A 15,129-nucleotide genomic window follows, 5' to 3' on the forward strand; every position below is an offset into this window, starting at 1 on the left:
ACAAGGCCAGACAACCTCCTCTGTGCTATCTCCTTTCATTCTGGGATTTAAAAAAATAAAAATAAAAAATGCCTCTTTTTATAAACAAGGACCAGATATTTGCTCACCAGGTACATCTGCTGGAGCACAAACTGAGGGTAAGTCACTGTTTACGGATTAGATAAGCGTTTTTTTTAGCTCTATTTTTTATTATTCGAGTAAATCCACACACAGAGACCACTAGTAATGTTGTTGTTGGACATATATCATTATTTTGTTTTTAGAGTAAAGAGGAGCGGATACTTGAACTGGAGACAGAGAATGCTATTCTTCATTTAAGATTTACAGAGGTAAGTAGATTGATTTATCCTGCCATTCATTACAGGGTTAAACCTGTCTACTTTGCATATTATTTATATGTTGCTGTATTAATTATTTACCACCAGAATGACTAAAACCATTTCATTTCATATCCCGTGGCAGCATTTCTGCTTCTGGCCTGTTATAAAGCAAAGCAAATTTGGCGGCACACACACTAGTGCACAATAAGCATGCTGATGTTCTGTCCTTTTCAGTGTCTGGGGAAACTGCGCAGGGACCCAGAAGAGGACGCCGCCAAGGCCGTGGACCATCACCAGCTCCAGGGGAACACGCAGACGATAACTCGGTCTGCTTTTGTCAAGCTGCTCTCTGACGTCCAGGTACAAAGGCTTCAAAGCTCCAGGTAGTACACACACATGTGAGCCACGCACCCATTTGTCCTGCGTGTGTGTGTCTGTGGCAGGCCGTGAAGCAGGACCTGAGTGAGGTGTTTGCAATCTACATTAGCTTTGCCACCGAGCTGGAGGAGCAGAGGAAGCAGCTGCTGGAGAAAGTGGAGCAGGCCAGCTCCGGTCTGAACGGTCACCGAAGAGACGAGCTCCAAAGTGAGTATATGGATGAGTAGAAACTAATGTAGCTTCCTTTTTTTTGTGTGTTGAAGAGACTCTGGTTTACAAATGTCTACGAGTCAGTCTACTAGAGGTTGTTTCAAGCCTTCAAGATGTTCCTTAAAGGAAGACTGGGCTCATTCATTCACCTCCACTCTGTTTGTATAGTCCTGAAGTGAAGCTGAAGCTTACAGGTCACGTGTAAGTGTCCCACTGAAGATGCGTTGATGGCAGGTTAATCCTCTCTCCCAGCTCCTCCTCCCCCCCACCCTTCACGCTCTCCGTCACCCAAACCTCAGAGGGTGTCCAAGGTTGACCGTGCCGTCCGGCCCCTCAGCTGACCGCCGCAGCTCAGGTGATTGGTGGGAAGTGATCCTGGCACTACGGCCCAGATAAATAAGCCCGAGCACTCGCTGCAGGCGACGAGCAGCTTCAAACAGAATGCCTGTTCCTCGGACGATCTCTTATCGTGTTGACGTCAGCTGATGTAGCTGAGCAGAAATGAAGAGTTATGATCTGTTATGTTGAGTTATTGTCAGGTTTAAATATTTCTCCTGTCGTTTTTATATTATTGATTTGCATTGTGTGTTGATTTTTGACACATGAAGCTGCAGTGTTGTACAGATGGCTAGTCAGGCCGATGATGATATAAAAGAAATATCATGCATCGTTTCCAAATATATGCGCAAAGTCGGTCAGTTTTGTGTCGAGCCCAGATGGAGAGGCAGATCCTGGAGCTGATTGGGCAACTGTGGATGCAACAGCTGTGTTACATGACAAACATACCGAAGAAATGAATAAATAACGAGGGTCAGATGTACAGTTAATGTTCAGAAGCAGTAATAATCCTCAGTGAAATCAAATATTTGAGATTTTTATGACATTTTAGAGAATAATAAATGCATTTCACATACTTTTTAATCAGAAACTTATTCTAGTACATTATTCCTGTACATTTAGTAATCAATGAATGCCACAGGTCCTTTCATTCATTCATTTGGACTCCACTATAGTTGGTCCCCCACTAAATCTGACCCAATTGGTGTGGAAGCAGGAACATTTAACGTCAGTCTATTCCATTTTTAATTCAGTTAAATATTACTTATACATCCCCAGTTACTTTCCAAATTGCCGAAGAAGACACTTGACTGAACCCTGAACCTGAACCCCCCGTCCCTCCCCCGTCCCCCAGAGCAACCATCAAGGCAATGGTTGCATGAAAATTTGAGCAGAATTCGCTCACATAAGAAAACCGTGAAGTGAGAGCTAAAATAGAGGAAGAAGTCTCGCAGCAGACGTCTATGATAGAAAACTGTTCACGTTAATTGCACCTTTGTGCTTCATTTTCCAGACTTGCAGACCCGTGTTGCAGATCTGGAGCGCTCTCTGGAGGAAGAAAGGGAGAGGTGCAGAGCAGAGAGGCAGAAGAGAAAAGAGCTTCACAACGCGCTGGTGGTGAGATGTTTTCTGTTTGTTTGTTTTGTTTTTTTTGGCCGTAAAGTGAATTCTCTACTCAACAGAAGCGGACAGTAGATGCATAAAGATCTACGACAAATCTTTTGCTGCAGGAGCTGAGGGGGAACATCAGGGTTCACTGCAGGGTGCGTCCAGTTCTAGCCTTTGACCATGTTCAGTCCTCCAACACTGGATCAGGGTGGGTCAACACACCAGAAAATACACCATGATAAAGGAGGCATGAGAGGGTATTTGTTGTCTGAGCTTGAAAGCTGTAAGAGCGTTTTCTCTCTTGTCTCTATCAGACCTGCGTCGTCGGAGGAAGTAGTCCACGCCATCAGCGACGTGAGTTTCACGCCCCTAGAATAGATTTTCTCTGATTGCTGTTTGATAGTGATGAGCAGTTTGGCTCTTTTCTGAGAGTCGGCTCTTTTGCCACGGCTGCCGAAAAGGAGCCGGCTCTCTCGGCTCCCGAACGGCTTTTTATTTAGCATCGTTTGTAGCTTAATATTTTAACCCAACACAGCAAATACATATGTGTTGATAAGCCCTTTTGCATTCAATGTTTTTATGAGAAGCCTAATAACAGTCTCATTTTGTGCAGTTATTCTCTCACAAAAGCATTCTTACTTTTGTTTAATATTTCAGTAAAACTTTAATCGTGCAAACAAATGAACAAAACACTGCTATCGAATCCACACGAGCACAACCAGACCTAAACTCAGCAAACAAGCGGTATAAATGTCCTTGTGTGCTGCTTCGTTTCCGGGTGTCACTCATAACTATCGTTAGGAATCGTCTCTTCTGATTTGACTCTTAGAGCCGGCTCTTTTGCGCACGACACATCGCTACTGTTTTCACTTTCTAATTATTCCTCATTTGCTTTTCCAGGACACGGTGGTGGTGAATTGTCTCAGGACAGGGGTTCCGGTGCAAAACAAGATGTTCGAGTTCGAGAGGTAAAGCAAGACACAGACGTGGCGATGCATCGTGCCTTGCATTGCATGTCTGCTTTCAGTCGCTGTAAGAAATGGCGTTTCTCCCCAGGGTGCACGGACCGGAGGACTCCCAGGACGTCGTGTTTGAGGAAGTCAGGCCGCTCCTGACGTCTCTGCTGGACGGGTGAGTGTAAAAGAAAGCATCCTATTAGCTGAATAATGTGGCTGCATGGGCTTAGCGTTAATTGAATGTCACTGTCTGCAGCTATAATGTGTGCATCATGGCATACGGGCAGACAGGCAGCGGGAAGACTCACACCATGCTGGGAACCCAGACACCGGAGGAGCACTCAGGGATGAAGCAGGATTCCCAGCAGGGTATTATCCCCAAAGCTGCTGCTGAGCTCTTTCGGTGAGAGAGAAAGACCTTTATATCTATTTAGTTTTAAAGCAATGTTCACAACATAATGTATAAACTCTGCAAGAGGACATTAAGGACATTAATACATGACGTGGACCAAGAGCTGAAACAGAATTTTCGAACCCTAACCCAGGCTGATCTCGGAGAAGCCGGCGGAGAGTCACGCGGTGGAGGTGTCGGTGATGGAGGTGTACAACAACGAGGCGTTCGACCTGCTCGCCAAAGACGAGCAAGGGAACGCCGTGGGCCAGCGCCGGGACGTGGTCACTACCTCCTCCGGTACCAGCCAGGTCACGTCCCTTACGTACGAGTGAGTACGGCCAGTACGGCGAGCTGCTGTCAGAGGCGTAAGATAAGACAAACCGCTGCTTTCACGGACATGGGTTACGTCATGTTTCGAGATGTTACAGCTTTGGAAATATTGTGTTTTGCAGTTCTTTTAAAGCTCCGTTAATTGATAGTTTTTGGTACGAGCCATACATCAAACAGCAGCCTTGAGTTCCTGCTCTCCTCAAAATCCATTTCCAGCTGCTGCAAGATGAAAGAGGCTCAGCCCACTCGGTGCTAGATCCAGCACTAAACTGCGCACTGACATTTGTGCGGCTTTCACGAAACGATGGTTGTGACAAAAAAAAGCTATTAGCCGTAGCAGCTTTACAAGGCACTGGATGTGTTTCCAGCACGCAGCCAGTTTGCAATTTCATGGAGTTGTTGTATGAGTGATCTAAGAGTAAAGTTGAGGCTACACGATCAAAGCAATTTGCTGAAAGGCCCTTGATTTCATAGAGCTAATAACTTAGGTAATGCTGAGCTGGCGTGTTTTTCTCCACGCAGGCCGGTGCGTGACGCCTCTGAGGTGATGCAGATCATCAGCAGAGTCCTGAAGCTCAGGGCTCACTGTCCCACCCTCATCCACACGGACTCGTCGCGCTCTCACCTCATCGTCACCCTCACCATTTCCTCCAAGAGCCCCAACGCGCTGGCGCTGGGTGAGACGCATTTGCACCCTCGTTCGCCTTTGCGGCACTGACACTTGATCTCCGTACGTCTCCTGAATCCGTCTCTCTCCCGTCCAGCCCGCAGGCTGCAGAGCGCCAAGATGGACATGCAGCAGCAACAGCAGCAGCGCTCCACGCAGAAGGAGTGGTGGAGCCCGCGCTGCCGCCGCGCCAACCCCGCCGCCCGCCACTCGTCCGGCGAACTCTCGGCGAGCCCGGCCTCCTCTCCTTGCCCGTCCCCTTCCCTGTCCCCCTGTCCCACCCCCAGGCACAGCATCACGCAGACCCCGTTCAGGACCAAGCTGCAGCTGGTGGACCTGGCAGGGAGCGAGTGTGTTGGTAGGAGCTTAAAGATATCCCTCAAGGCCGTCGTGGGAATGTTTCAAGATACATTTAGGCATCATTTTAAAGTGGAAACTTAATATCTTAATAACTGCAAAACTGCAAAACGGCACTTCAGATATGTGTGAGTGAGATGCTGTAGGAAAGCGGCCGCTTAAAATTAAATTCAAGCTTATACACTTGAAGCTTTTTGCTCTGATGACTTCAGAGAAAATCGGAGACTTTAAGTGCTCCGGTCAAAGCAGGCTGATCTCATCATAAATGCTTCTCCCTCCTAAATCTTTTTGCAGTATTTTATGTAAGGCATCTGGCAGTGACATCAATGTCTGAACCGCGAACTGTCAAATAAATCTGTTTTGATGCAGCTGATGTCACTTTTAACCTTCATGTACGCAAGGCGTTTACTCACTGCGTGTTTGTACGTCTGTACCAGGTATGTCTGGAGTTTCTGCCGCGGGTCTCTGGGAGGTGTCGTGCATCAACCGCAGCCTCTCGGCTCTGTCCGACGTCCTGGGAGCTCTGGCCGAGCAGAGGCCGCACGTCCCGTACAGGAACAGCAAGCTCACTCACCTGCTGCAGGACGCCATAGGTGAAAGCTCTCCCGCCCAGCCCCGCTATGCCTTTATCAAGCTGCACATACTCATGGTCAATGATACACTGATCAGGCATAACATTAGGACCACCTTCCTAATATTGTGTAGGTCTCCCTTTGTGCCTCCAAAACAGTTGTGACTCATCAGAGAATGGACATGGGCCTTCTGAGGGTGTCCTGTGGTGTCTGGCAACAGAATGTTGTTAGTGGGGGTCTTTGGGTCCTATGGGTTGAGGGGAGGGGCCTCTGTGGATCATCCCACAGATACTTAATCATTTGGAGGCCAGGTCAACACCTTGTGTCAGGCTGCATCCTGCTGGGGATGGCTGCTGCCATCAAGTCATTGCTATGGGGTGGGGGTGCCTGGTCTGGTCTAGGTGGGTGCTACATGTCTAAGTAACATCCACACGAATGAATACCAGGTCCAAAATGTTTCCCAGCAGAACAGTTTTAATGTTGTGGCTGATCGATGTATAACAGAATTTAGTTTGCAGACTTGTGGCAGGTGGGGCCCCCTTAAGGAGGTCTCCTACTGAGACACTGACACATTGCCACTGCTGCAGTTTTAAAATTGTCAGCCCTCGATAAGGCCTCCCACTGGCCAGGAACCCTGTGAAGTTGCTTGCCTTGCCTGTTGACAAGTTGCGCCTCCGCTTATAAAAAAATAATAAGAAAAAAAATATATATATAATAATAATAATTGCATCCTCGTTATGAATCCCTTTGTTCCTCTCCATCTTGTCCACCAGGTGGCGATGCCAAGCTGCTGGTGATGCTGTGCGTCTCCCCGACGCAGCGCTTCATCACCGAGTCCCTGCAGTGTCTCGGCTTCGGCGCGCGGGCCCGTCAGGTCCAGAAGGAGCTGCCCCGAAGGAAGAATAACACCCTCAAAGTTAAGTGACGGGACGGAGGAGGAAGATTTAACCACGCCTGTCCTTTGCAAGTCACGTCAGCAGAGGGGGAAGAATGAGGCGAGGATGAGGAGAACATGAGAAACAAAAGAGATCAGACCCACAGTTCTTTCTGTGTGGTGGCACAGCATCAAGTACTGTATATCAGACTGTGTCTGTGGACTGGTGAGAAGACGGACGCATCCACGTTCACAGCCTTAAACAGCACATCTCACTGGAACTCATATTTAATTACTCTGTGCTGAATAAATCTACCATTTTTTCTTGGTAATCGCATCAACAGCTTTTTAGCAGCCATGCTCAGTAGAAAAAAAAAAATGCATATTCTTTGCATAATTTGTAAATTTAAATATTTTCTCAGACTGCCGATTCTCTGTAATGCTCATTAGTGTGTAATTAACACAGACAATAATGAAGTTCTTGCACAGCTTGTCTGTAAACTCAATAACTATGACTACACTGTATTTAGAATTTTATTGATTGCTGCTGTCATTCCATTCGTTTGTGTCCACATGAGCATCAGATAGAGTCTGTGAACCCCTGCTCCCTGCTTTGCCTTCTCCTTTACAGCGTTTACTGGATGCAGCTACGTTCATACAGTATTTCTACACTTTTGATGCATTCCGCATGTGTAATCATCCTTTTTCGAAAGCCTTGATAGGATAGGATCCATATTACTTGAAAATAAACGTGATATACACACACTTTGTCAGAAACAAAAATGGATGGGAAACTCTCTGTTATTGGGTAGTTAAAGGGGAATTACCGTTTTTTACAACCTGGACCTCATTTCTGACATGAAATACGACCATTTACTCACCCATATAACTTTGGTGTCATTTGGAGTCTTTCGGAAGATATTTTGACCTGCGTATATCCATATAGTGGGAGTGAATGGGGCACCGAAACGCAGCCTTTAAATAACGCATTATCTGCCGCGAAACTCGTTCATTTCACCAATATTTTGTTATGATACGCTAGTGCTATTCCCCGTTGAGTCCAGACTTACTTGTTATCATCATCCGGGGTCTGTAGATTGACCTACTAACCTCCAACCTGGATGATGTCATCTCTGAGCGCCGTGTGCACCCGCGACAGTTGGCTTGCTTTCCTGTAAGTTTTTTGCAACATGGCTGAATATTTTTCCGATTCTGAGGTTGTGGACGACGACTTTATTTATGATGGACATCCTTACCGTTTTGAGCCAGAGTATACGGATGAGGAGCTTGTTGAAAGGAGGATGCGAAGGCAGAGAGAGGAACAGCTGGCCAAAGAAAAACAAACCGCTGCACGTTCGTGAATAGATAACAGGTAACTCCTCAACGGGGAATAGCACTAGCGTATCATAACAATACGCGGCAGATAATGCGTTATTTAGAGGCTGCGTTTCGGTGCCCCAGTCACTACCACTATATGGATATAAGCAGCGCTCCACTGGATCTAAATTTCTTCCAAACAACTCCAAATGACACCAAAGTTATATGGGTGAGTAAACGATCGTATTTTATGCTAGAAAAAAGGTCCAGGTTGTAAAAAAAAATGGTAGTTCCCCTTTAATGGATTTATTTCTAAAGTTTTTGTTTTGGTAACTTATTAAAAGCAGGCAGAATATTTTAAGCAGGCGTAATTTAGCTTGGGAGCTCCTAAACTGATGGTCCAATAACACATCAGTGTGACTGATACCAAAGTACACTAATGATTACTCGCAAATGCAATTTCAGGTCTGTTGACTACAGCTTAATGTTGGGGAAGAAAACAAATCAGACACTTCCCGCCAAGGTGAAACACTTGGGCGTCTTCCCAGCGTGAATAGAACAACACTGTATCTGGTAATTAAATCTCCTTTTCATCAGCTCCCCTCAGACGCGCACTCAAACTCGCACTTTTTAATAAGCCTCCTCCTGCAGGCGCGCCGCACACCGCCACAAGTGGCGTATTGAAGTGTTCTAATCCACGCGGTCCCAAAGCTGACATGTTTTTGAGGGCGCAGACGTTGTGCGCCGCCTCAACATGAAAGCTAGAAAAAGCCCAAAGTGTTTTTTTTTTGTTTTTTTCTGAAATGGCGGGCTTTGAGGATCAAGAGCGACAGGACAAAAAAAAAAATAAGATTACAACAAAAGTGACAAGATAATAAACAGGAAAACTCCCTGAGCGTTGTCTGTTTAGAGAGACGAGAGGAGGCGAGGAGAAGAAAGTGAGAGCAAGATCAGAGGAAGCATGTGAAGGTGTGACGGCACATGAAGCTGTGAACTTTTAATAATAGCATTCGTTCCTTATCGAATCTGAGTTTGCGAGCTGGACGGTTTTCACAGCAGGCTCGGATGTGGATCGTTTGGGGAAATTCCCCTCGGATAAACTCCAGATTTTTAGCACGAGGATTAAGTGAGACGGCTTTGCTTGCGATAATTAGACACAGGTCTGCAGTGTTCACTTCCACCGATCTGAGGCAAGAGGCTTTTTAAGGTGAAATGCACAGTGAAGTAAAAAGCCGCCACCTGTGTTTAACTAAGCTGATAGGTACGAGCCTCCTATTGGATAATTACTGCATGGGTGATTATCTTTCAGCTGGCAACAAGTTATTTAACCCCAACTGATGCAATGAGTAGCTTCTCATTTCTTAAACAACCATGTCTAAAGACACATCCTGTGGTCGTGAAGATGTTAGTCTGTTTGAGAAGGGTCAAATCATTGGCATGCATCAAGCAGAGAAAACATCTAAGGAGATTGAAGAAACTACTAAAACTGGGTTAAGAACTGTCCAACGCATTATTAAAAACTCGAAGGATAGTGGAGAACCATCGTCTTTGAGGAAGAATTATGGTCGGAAAAAAATCCTGATTGATTGTGATCAGCGATCACTTAAACATTTGTTGAAATCAAAGAAAAACAACAGTGGAACTCAGGACAATGTTTACAATGTGAAGGGAACTCAAGGGACTGGGATTGAACAGCTGTGTAGCCTTAAGAAAACCACTAATCAGTGAGGCTAACTGGAAATAAAGGCTTGCTGGAGCAATAGAAGAAGGTCATGTGGTCTGATGAATCCAGATTTACTCTGTTCCAGAGTGATGGGGGCATCAGGGTAAGAAGAGAGGCAGATGAAGTGATGCACCCATCATGCCTAGTGCCTACTGTACAAGCCTGTGGGGGCAGTGCTATGATCTGGGGTTGCTGCAGTTGCTCAGGTCTAGGTTCAGAAACATTATGTTGCCCAAAGAATGAGGTCAGCTGACTACCTGAATATACTGAATGACCAGGTTATTCCATCAATGGATTTTTTATTCCCTGATGTTCACGGGCATATTCCAAGATGACAATGCCAGGACTCATGGGGCTCAGATTGTGAAAGAGTGGTTCAGGGAGCATGAGACATCATTTCCACACATGGATTGGCCTCCACAGAGTCCAGACCTTAACCCCATTGAGAATCTTTGGGATGTTCTGGAGAAGGCTTTGTGCAGTGGTCAGACTCTCCATCATCAATACAAGATCTTGGTGAAAAATGAATGCAACACTGGATGGAAATAAATCTGGTGACATTGCAGAAGCTTATGGAAACAATGCCACAGCGAATGTGTGCTGTAATCGAAGCTAAAGGAGGTCCTGTGACTTTTTATTTTGGCCATGCAGTGTATTTTAGTAACTTAGAGGGTAACCATAAGTTTTGACAGTAGATTTAAGTGTTGTTACATGATTAAATAAAACCAGAAATAACACAAATGTGAGTACCACTAGCAAATATACAATGAACGACTCTTATTCTGAAATAAAGGCAACGTGAAAGACGTTCATTCGCGACCCTCCAGAGGACGAGCGATTACAGAAAATGAATAAACGTAAAACTCCTGACTCGTGTACAAAAAACCAACAAACCCGTACCAGGTTGAGCTGAAACATAACATTAGATTTTTATTAATTCAAGCAAACTGTTACAGTCAACAGTTACATAAGTTACATGGTATACAGTATTGATCTAATCTTTATTTTTTTTTAAACCAGGGTTTCTGCCTAACCCCCTCCCCCTCCCCGTCCGTTTTGCCCCCCTCCCCCACCCACACACACATAGAAACGGCAAATCCATACAAGCGCAGGCAAGTAAGTAGTAACAGCACAATACATTCATCAACTCAACGATACGTTTTGTACGAACAATAAGGCAAGTAGAAGAAAAACAAAACGGAAAAGGATGGCAGACGGTTTCCTCAAAATCAAGGCGTAAATGTCTCCTTCTTTCTTTATTTTTTTTAGGCCTCTGAAAGCGCTCGATTTATTCTTTTGAGCGACAGTCGCTGCTGTAGTACCGGACGAGGTAAGGCTTCTCGTCAGCAAAGGGCCCTCTGAGGGAAAAGCTGCCTTCTGTGATGCTGTTTGTACCTGGTGTCGGTCGGACTCTCGTTCTGTTTGGACACCTTCTCCAAATCTGATCTCTGGGTATGGGGGCAATGAGACAGGCAGGCTTTCTGAAGTGCAATCAAATCACTTCAAACGTCCATTTCTGTGGCGAGTAGTGAGGAAAGAAGAAAAAAAAAATCGGAGCTGAGTATAAGTAAAATCCATGGCTTGGTGTTTTCTCTTTGACATCTCCCGGACACACAGACAAGCGCATTCTCTCGGCGTACATCTCCCCGGGGGTAAGGGTTAACTAAAAGTAAGCGGATGGATGAGCGCACACGTCGGCCGCCGAGGCAGCCGATTTTCATTTCAACCATACGTCAATCATCACATGACACGGCAAACACAATCTTCTGCTTTGTTTTTAGTGGTAAAGTCAGTCCTGATAACGAGAAGTCGGGGGAGGGGGGGAATAAAGGACAACCCAGGTGCTGCTCCCAGACTGTTCACGTAGCGGTCAGTATTAGAAACGACTGGCCTGTTAAAACTGGGAATCGGTAAAAAGCAAATAAAAGACGATAAAATAAAGCAGCAATGCCACGTTCAGCCACCGGGTGGCAAAACTATGTCGGAAAACTTAAGACGGACACAACATGCCTTCATTTTTCCTTTTCTCTTATTTTTTTTTTTTCAAACATCAACATACAAGTGGCTCTTCAAAAAAAAATAAAAATAAAAATGTGTTTTCATGTATAACAATAGTAAACATAAGGGATTTCGTCACAAGAAATCCAGCAGAAACAAGGTTGTGTGGTAGTGCAGAAAATAAAATAAAAAGAAAACTCTGGGAACACTAGAAAGACGGACGAGGGCGACGCGCAGAGTCTCCACCCGACACGAACCACAACGAGACAGAGATATGACGAGATAAAGAGACTCGACGGAGGAAGAGCGGGGCGGTTTCCTCTTCTTCGATGGCGAAGGAAGGTGGTGGAGCGCAGGGGGCTGAGGATGGTGGAGGATTGGGGGGGGGGAGGGCACCTGAACACGTTTGTCCTCTCCCACCGCCCCCTCCCCTCCCCCCACCGTCTCTCCCCATCACTCCATCCAGTCCCCTTCGTCGAACTCGGACTCGTCCTCGGAGTCCGAGTACTCCACGGCGATGCGCCGCGACAGGATGGTGGCCACGTCGTTGCCGACGCGCTCGTGTTTAGCCTCTTGCTCTCGCTGCTCCTCCACTTTTCGCAGCTGTATGCCTGCAGCGGGGGAAGAGAGAGACGGAGAAAGATTGATGATCTAATATCGCCGCTAATGAAGAATAATACAGGCGGCCTGGAAAGACGGACTCGTGATAAACCAAGATCACAAAGCACAACTGCAACCCCCCCAGCTGAGACGATTGTTATCGACTAAAATGCTATCAACGTGATGTAGTCCTGTCATGGACTCTCATCAAACTTTTTATTTATTGTTTGGTGTATAAAATGACCTACGTCCCTGAAGACATCTTCAAACTTCGCAATTTAAATTTTTTAATATGCAGATGTGACATTATACCAATTAAACCAATCTCACCCTTTCTGATGGCCTCCAACAGGACACTGCGTGCGTCGCTGATGGGTGGCAGATTGGCTGGGTGGTGCCTCTTGCCCCCCACATCGTGCATGGCGTGGGGCGGCGGGGAGGCCATGGCTCCTGCTGAGGGGAAGGCCGGCACAGGTGGTGGGCCTGACGGACAGGGCGACGAGCTCCGGGCTCCGGGGAGGGGCAGAGGCGGCGGCGGTGGCGGAGGCGGCAGGATGGTGCCGTCCGACTGAGTCCCGGAGCCCATGGACGGGCCCTTGTCCAGGACCTGCTGGAGACGGGCCGGGGACAAGGAGTGGAGCGGGGGTGCCACGGGCGGAGGCGCCGGGTGGAGCACCCCCGGGGCTATCTGGAGAGGAGCAGGGGGAGGCGGGATGGCCGGGGGATGCTGCTGGACTGGTAGAGGAGGTATAGGAGGAGGAGGGGTGCCGCGCATGCCCGTGGAGGGTAACGGCGGAGGAGGAGGGGGGAGAGGAGGAGGCGGTGGTGGAGGGGTGTTGGAGTTGAAGCCCGCCGTCCGAGCCGGAGACTGGGGTCTGCTGTCGGAGAAACCTGAACTGGAGCTGGAGGAAGAGGAAGAGGAAGAGGAAGAGAGAGGACACCAGTTTTAATTAGCTCCACACTTGTTTTAAAATGAGTCGGCTGGAAAAACATCAGATTTCAACCAGCTCGTGGAGCTAACGTTATCTTAATTAGCTAGCCTCAGCTGATTAAATCTGCAAGAGCCCGTACCAGGCGCCGTCAACTGTGAGAAGATGGAAAGCTTGACAAGGGTAGCAACAGTAACCAAGGGGCCTTATCAATTCACGAGCAGCGCCGAAGATGTCAGCAGCCTAAGTCGGCTTCGTTCGACACGAGCTAATTATTTCTTTTCAATTAAAAATGTGCAGCGGTGCGACAGCTTCAGATGCCGGGACTGTGGGAAGTCATCAGACGGCGGCTTTCTACAGCGTCGGAGGAGTTTAGAGGCGTGGACAGAGTGAGGACAAAGGTTTTGAAAGTCAGCGGGACAAATTAGATGTTCCATTACACCGCATATCAGGGAGGAGGAATCTAGACCGAACTGTGGGTCGCATATTAAAGACAGAACAGCGCTGGCTGATCACTGATGCTGAGTCCGTGTGTTGTGTTTGGATACAACCGCCAACCAGAACCCTGCATCAGAAAGGCCGACATGGTCACAATCCATTTCCTACAAAGGGAACAGCTCTTCAGACTGTTGATAAAAAGCCCCGACAGAGACAGAAGTGTGGAGTATATACACCACATAACATTACTACCACTTTCCTAATGTTGTTGTGACTCATCAGAGAATGGACATGGGCCTTCTGAGGGTGTCCTGTGGTGTCTGGCAACACAATGTCGTTAGTGGGGGGCCTTTGAGGGGAGGGGCCTCTGTGGATCATCCCACAGATACTTGATCAGTTTGGGATCTAGTGAATTTGGAGGCCAGGTCAACACCTTGTGCTGTTCTTCCTGTTTTTTGAGTTGTTCCTAAACCGTTTTTGTGCTGGGGATGGCTGCAGCCATCAAGGAGTGTCATTGGGTGGGGGTGCCTGGTCTGGTCTAGGTGGGTGCTACATGTCTAAGTAACATCCACACCAATGCCAGGTCCAAAAGTTTCCCAGCAGAACATTGCATTGTCACAAGATGGTCAATGTTATTTACTTCTCCTGTCCCGTGGTTTTAATTTGAATTTAATGCCTGATCTGTAAGAAACCGCAAGACGCTGTAAAGGTCAGAAAGTCTAAAAAAGGGACACAGATGAAGAGGAAAGAGGCTGCAAGAACCACCGCAAAAATCGATGTGATATTTCTCTGGTGTTTCCTCCATCATTCCCTCTGATCTCTCCATCAAACAGTGACATATGCAGCAAAAGTCCTCGGCAGAAAAAAACAACCCGTGATATGCTCAGTGGCCTCAACGCGCTATTGATCCTGCCCTTCTCTAAGCCTTTTCTTCTCTCTCTCACTTTTTTTTTTTTAGCTTCATCTCAATCCATCCATCTGCCACTAGATCTATTCTCTCTGTTTTTCTGGACTGTGTTGTTAGCCCTTTTTTTTTTTTTAGTTCAGGTGATTGTAAAATCCAAAGCAGAGTGAAAACTCAGAGGTTTGTGTGTCGTCTCCTGGCCCACCTGATCACAGAGGGTGGCTTGATCTCTCCCAGTGGGTGCATGGGAGGCGGCGGCGGAGGGTCGTGAGGTCGGGAATACATTCTGCTGTCCCCGGTGCGGTTCAGCAGCTCGTTCATCTGGCTGTAGGGCAGTGCTGCCAGAGAGAAGTGCCCGTCCAAATGATCCATGTACAAGGGAGCCCTGAGAAGAGTAATATAGCGGTATGGTTGTTATATTAATCATGTTTGGTTAGTCTTTTCTGATTTCTGTTTGCGTTTCTCTTGACGTGCTCAGCATTCCTACCAGAACATAACGACATAAGCTTTACCAACTTGGAAGAATAATCGCTCCATCTCTAACCCTAAGCCTAGACCTAACCCTAACCCTAACCCTAACCCAATTCCCATCTATCATGAATCACACCTTGCAGTAATCAAAACTCTGCGGTTATTACTTTGTTTTGATCTCTAAAGCTAAGGATTCACTATCAGCTATCAGCCGTTCATGGCAACTCTACATCCGGCTTTAAACG

The 15,129-nt window shown here is 46.9% G+C and overlaps 2 protein-coding genes across 3 annotated transcripts in view; one reads left to right on the forward strand and one right to left on the reverse strand.

Annotated features, from left to right (window-relative positions):
- The first annotated feature begins 53 nt into the window (after window positions 1–53).
- On the forward strand, window positions 54–7,841 carry kif25 (kinesin family member 25). The gene is made up of 15 exons (XM_084559893.1): window positions 54–137; window positions 264–329; window positions 555–680; window positions 764–905; window positions 2,260–2,363; window positions 2,477–2,562; window positions 2,669–2,708; window positions 3,255–3,322; window positions 3,411–3,485; window positions 3,567–3,713; window positions 3,856–4,032; window positions 4,557–4,711; window positions 4,799–5,059; window positions 5,496–5,651; window positions 6,404–7,841. The coding sequence occupies exons 1-15, from the start codon at window positions 69–71 to the stop codon at window positions 6,553–6,555; spliced, it is 1,824 nt and encodes a 607-aa protein (XP_084416019.1). The 5' UTR covers window positions 54–68; the 3' UTR covers window positions 6,556–7,841.
- Window positions 7,842–11,972: 4,131 nt separating this feature from the next.
- The window catches only part of wasf1 (WASP family member 1), a 60,208-nt gene continuing 57,051 nt past the window's right edge, over window positions 11,973–15,129 (reverse strand). Inside the window, exons 8-10 of one of the 2 annotated variants that reach the window (XM_084560070.1) lie at window positions 14,619–14,798; window positions 12,473–13,044; window positions 11,973–12,153 (exon numbers count right to left, since the gene is read on the reverse strand). In XM_084560070.1, coding sequence (XP_084416196.1) covers window positions 11,996–12,153; window positions 12,473–13,044; window positions 14,619–14,798 — 910 coding nt within the window. In that variant the 3' untranslated portion in view covers window positions 11,973–11,995. The remainder of the gene's footprint in view (window positions 12,154–12,472; window positions 13,045–14,618; window positions 14,799–15,129) is intronic. The other variant, XM_084560071.1, reaches the window with a different exon arrangement.

Source organism: Chelon labrosus, assembly GCF_963514085.1.
Source record: "Chelon labrosus genome assembly, chromosome: 14".
In the NCBI taxonomy this organism is placed as follows: domain Eukaryota; kingdom Metazoa; phylum Chordata; class Actinopteri; order Mugiliformes; family Mugilidae; genus Chelon; species Chelon labrosus.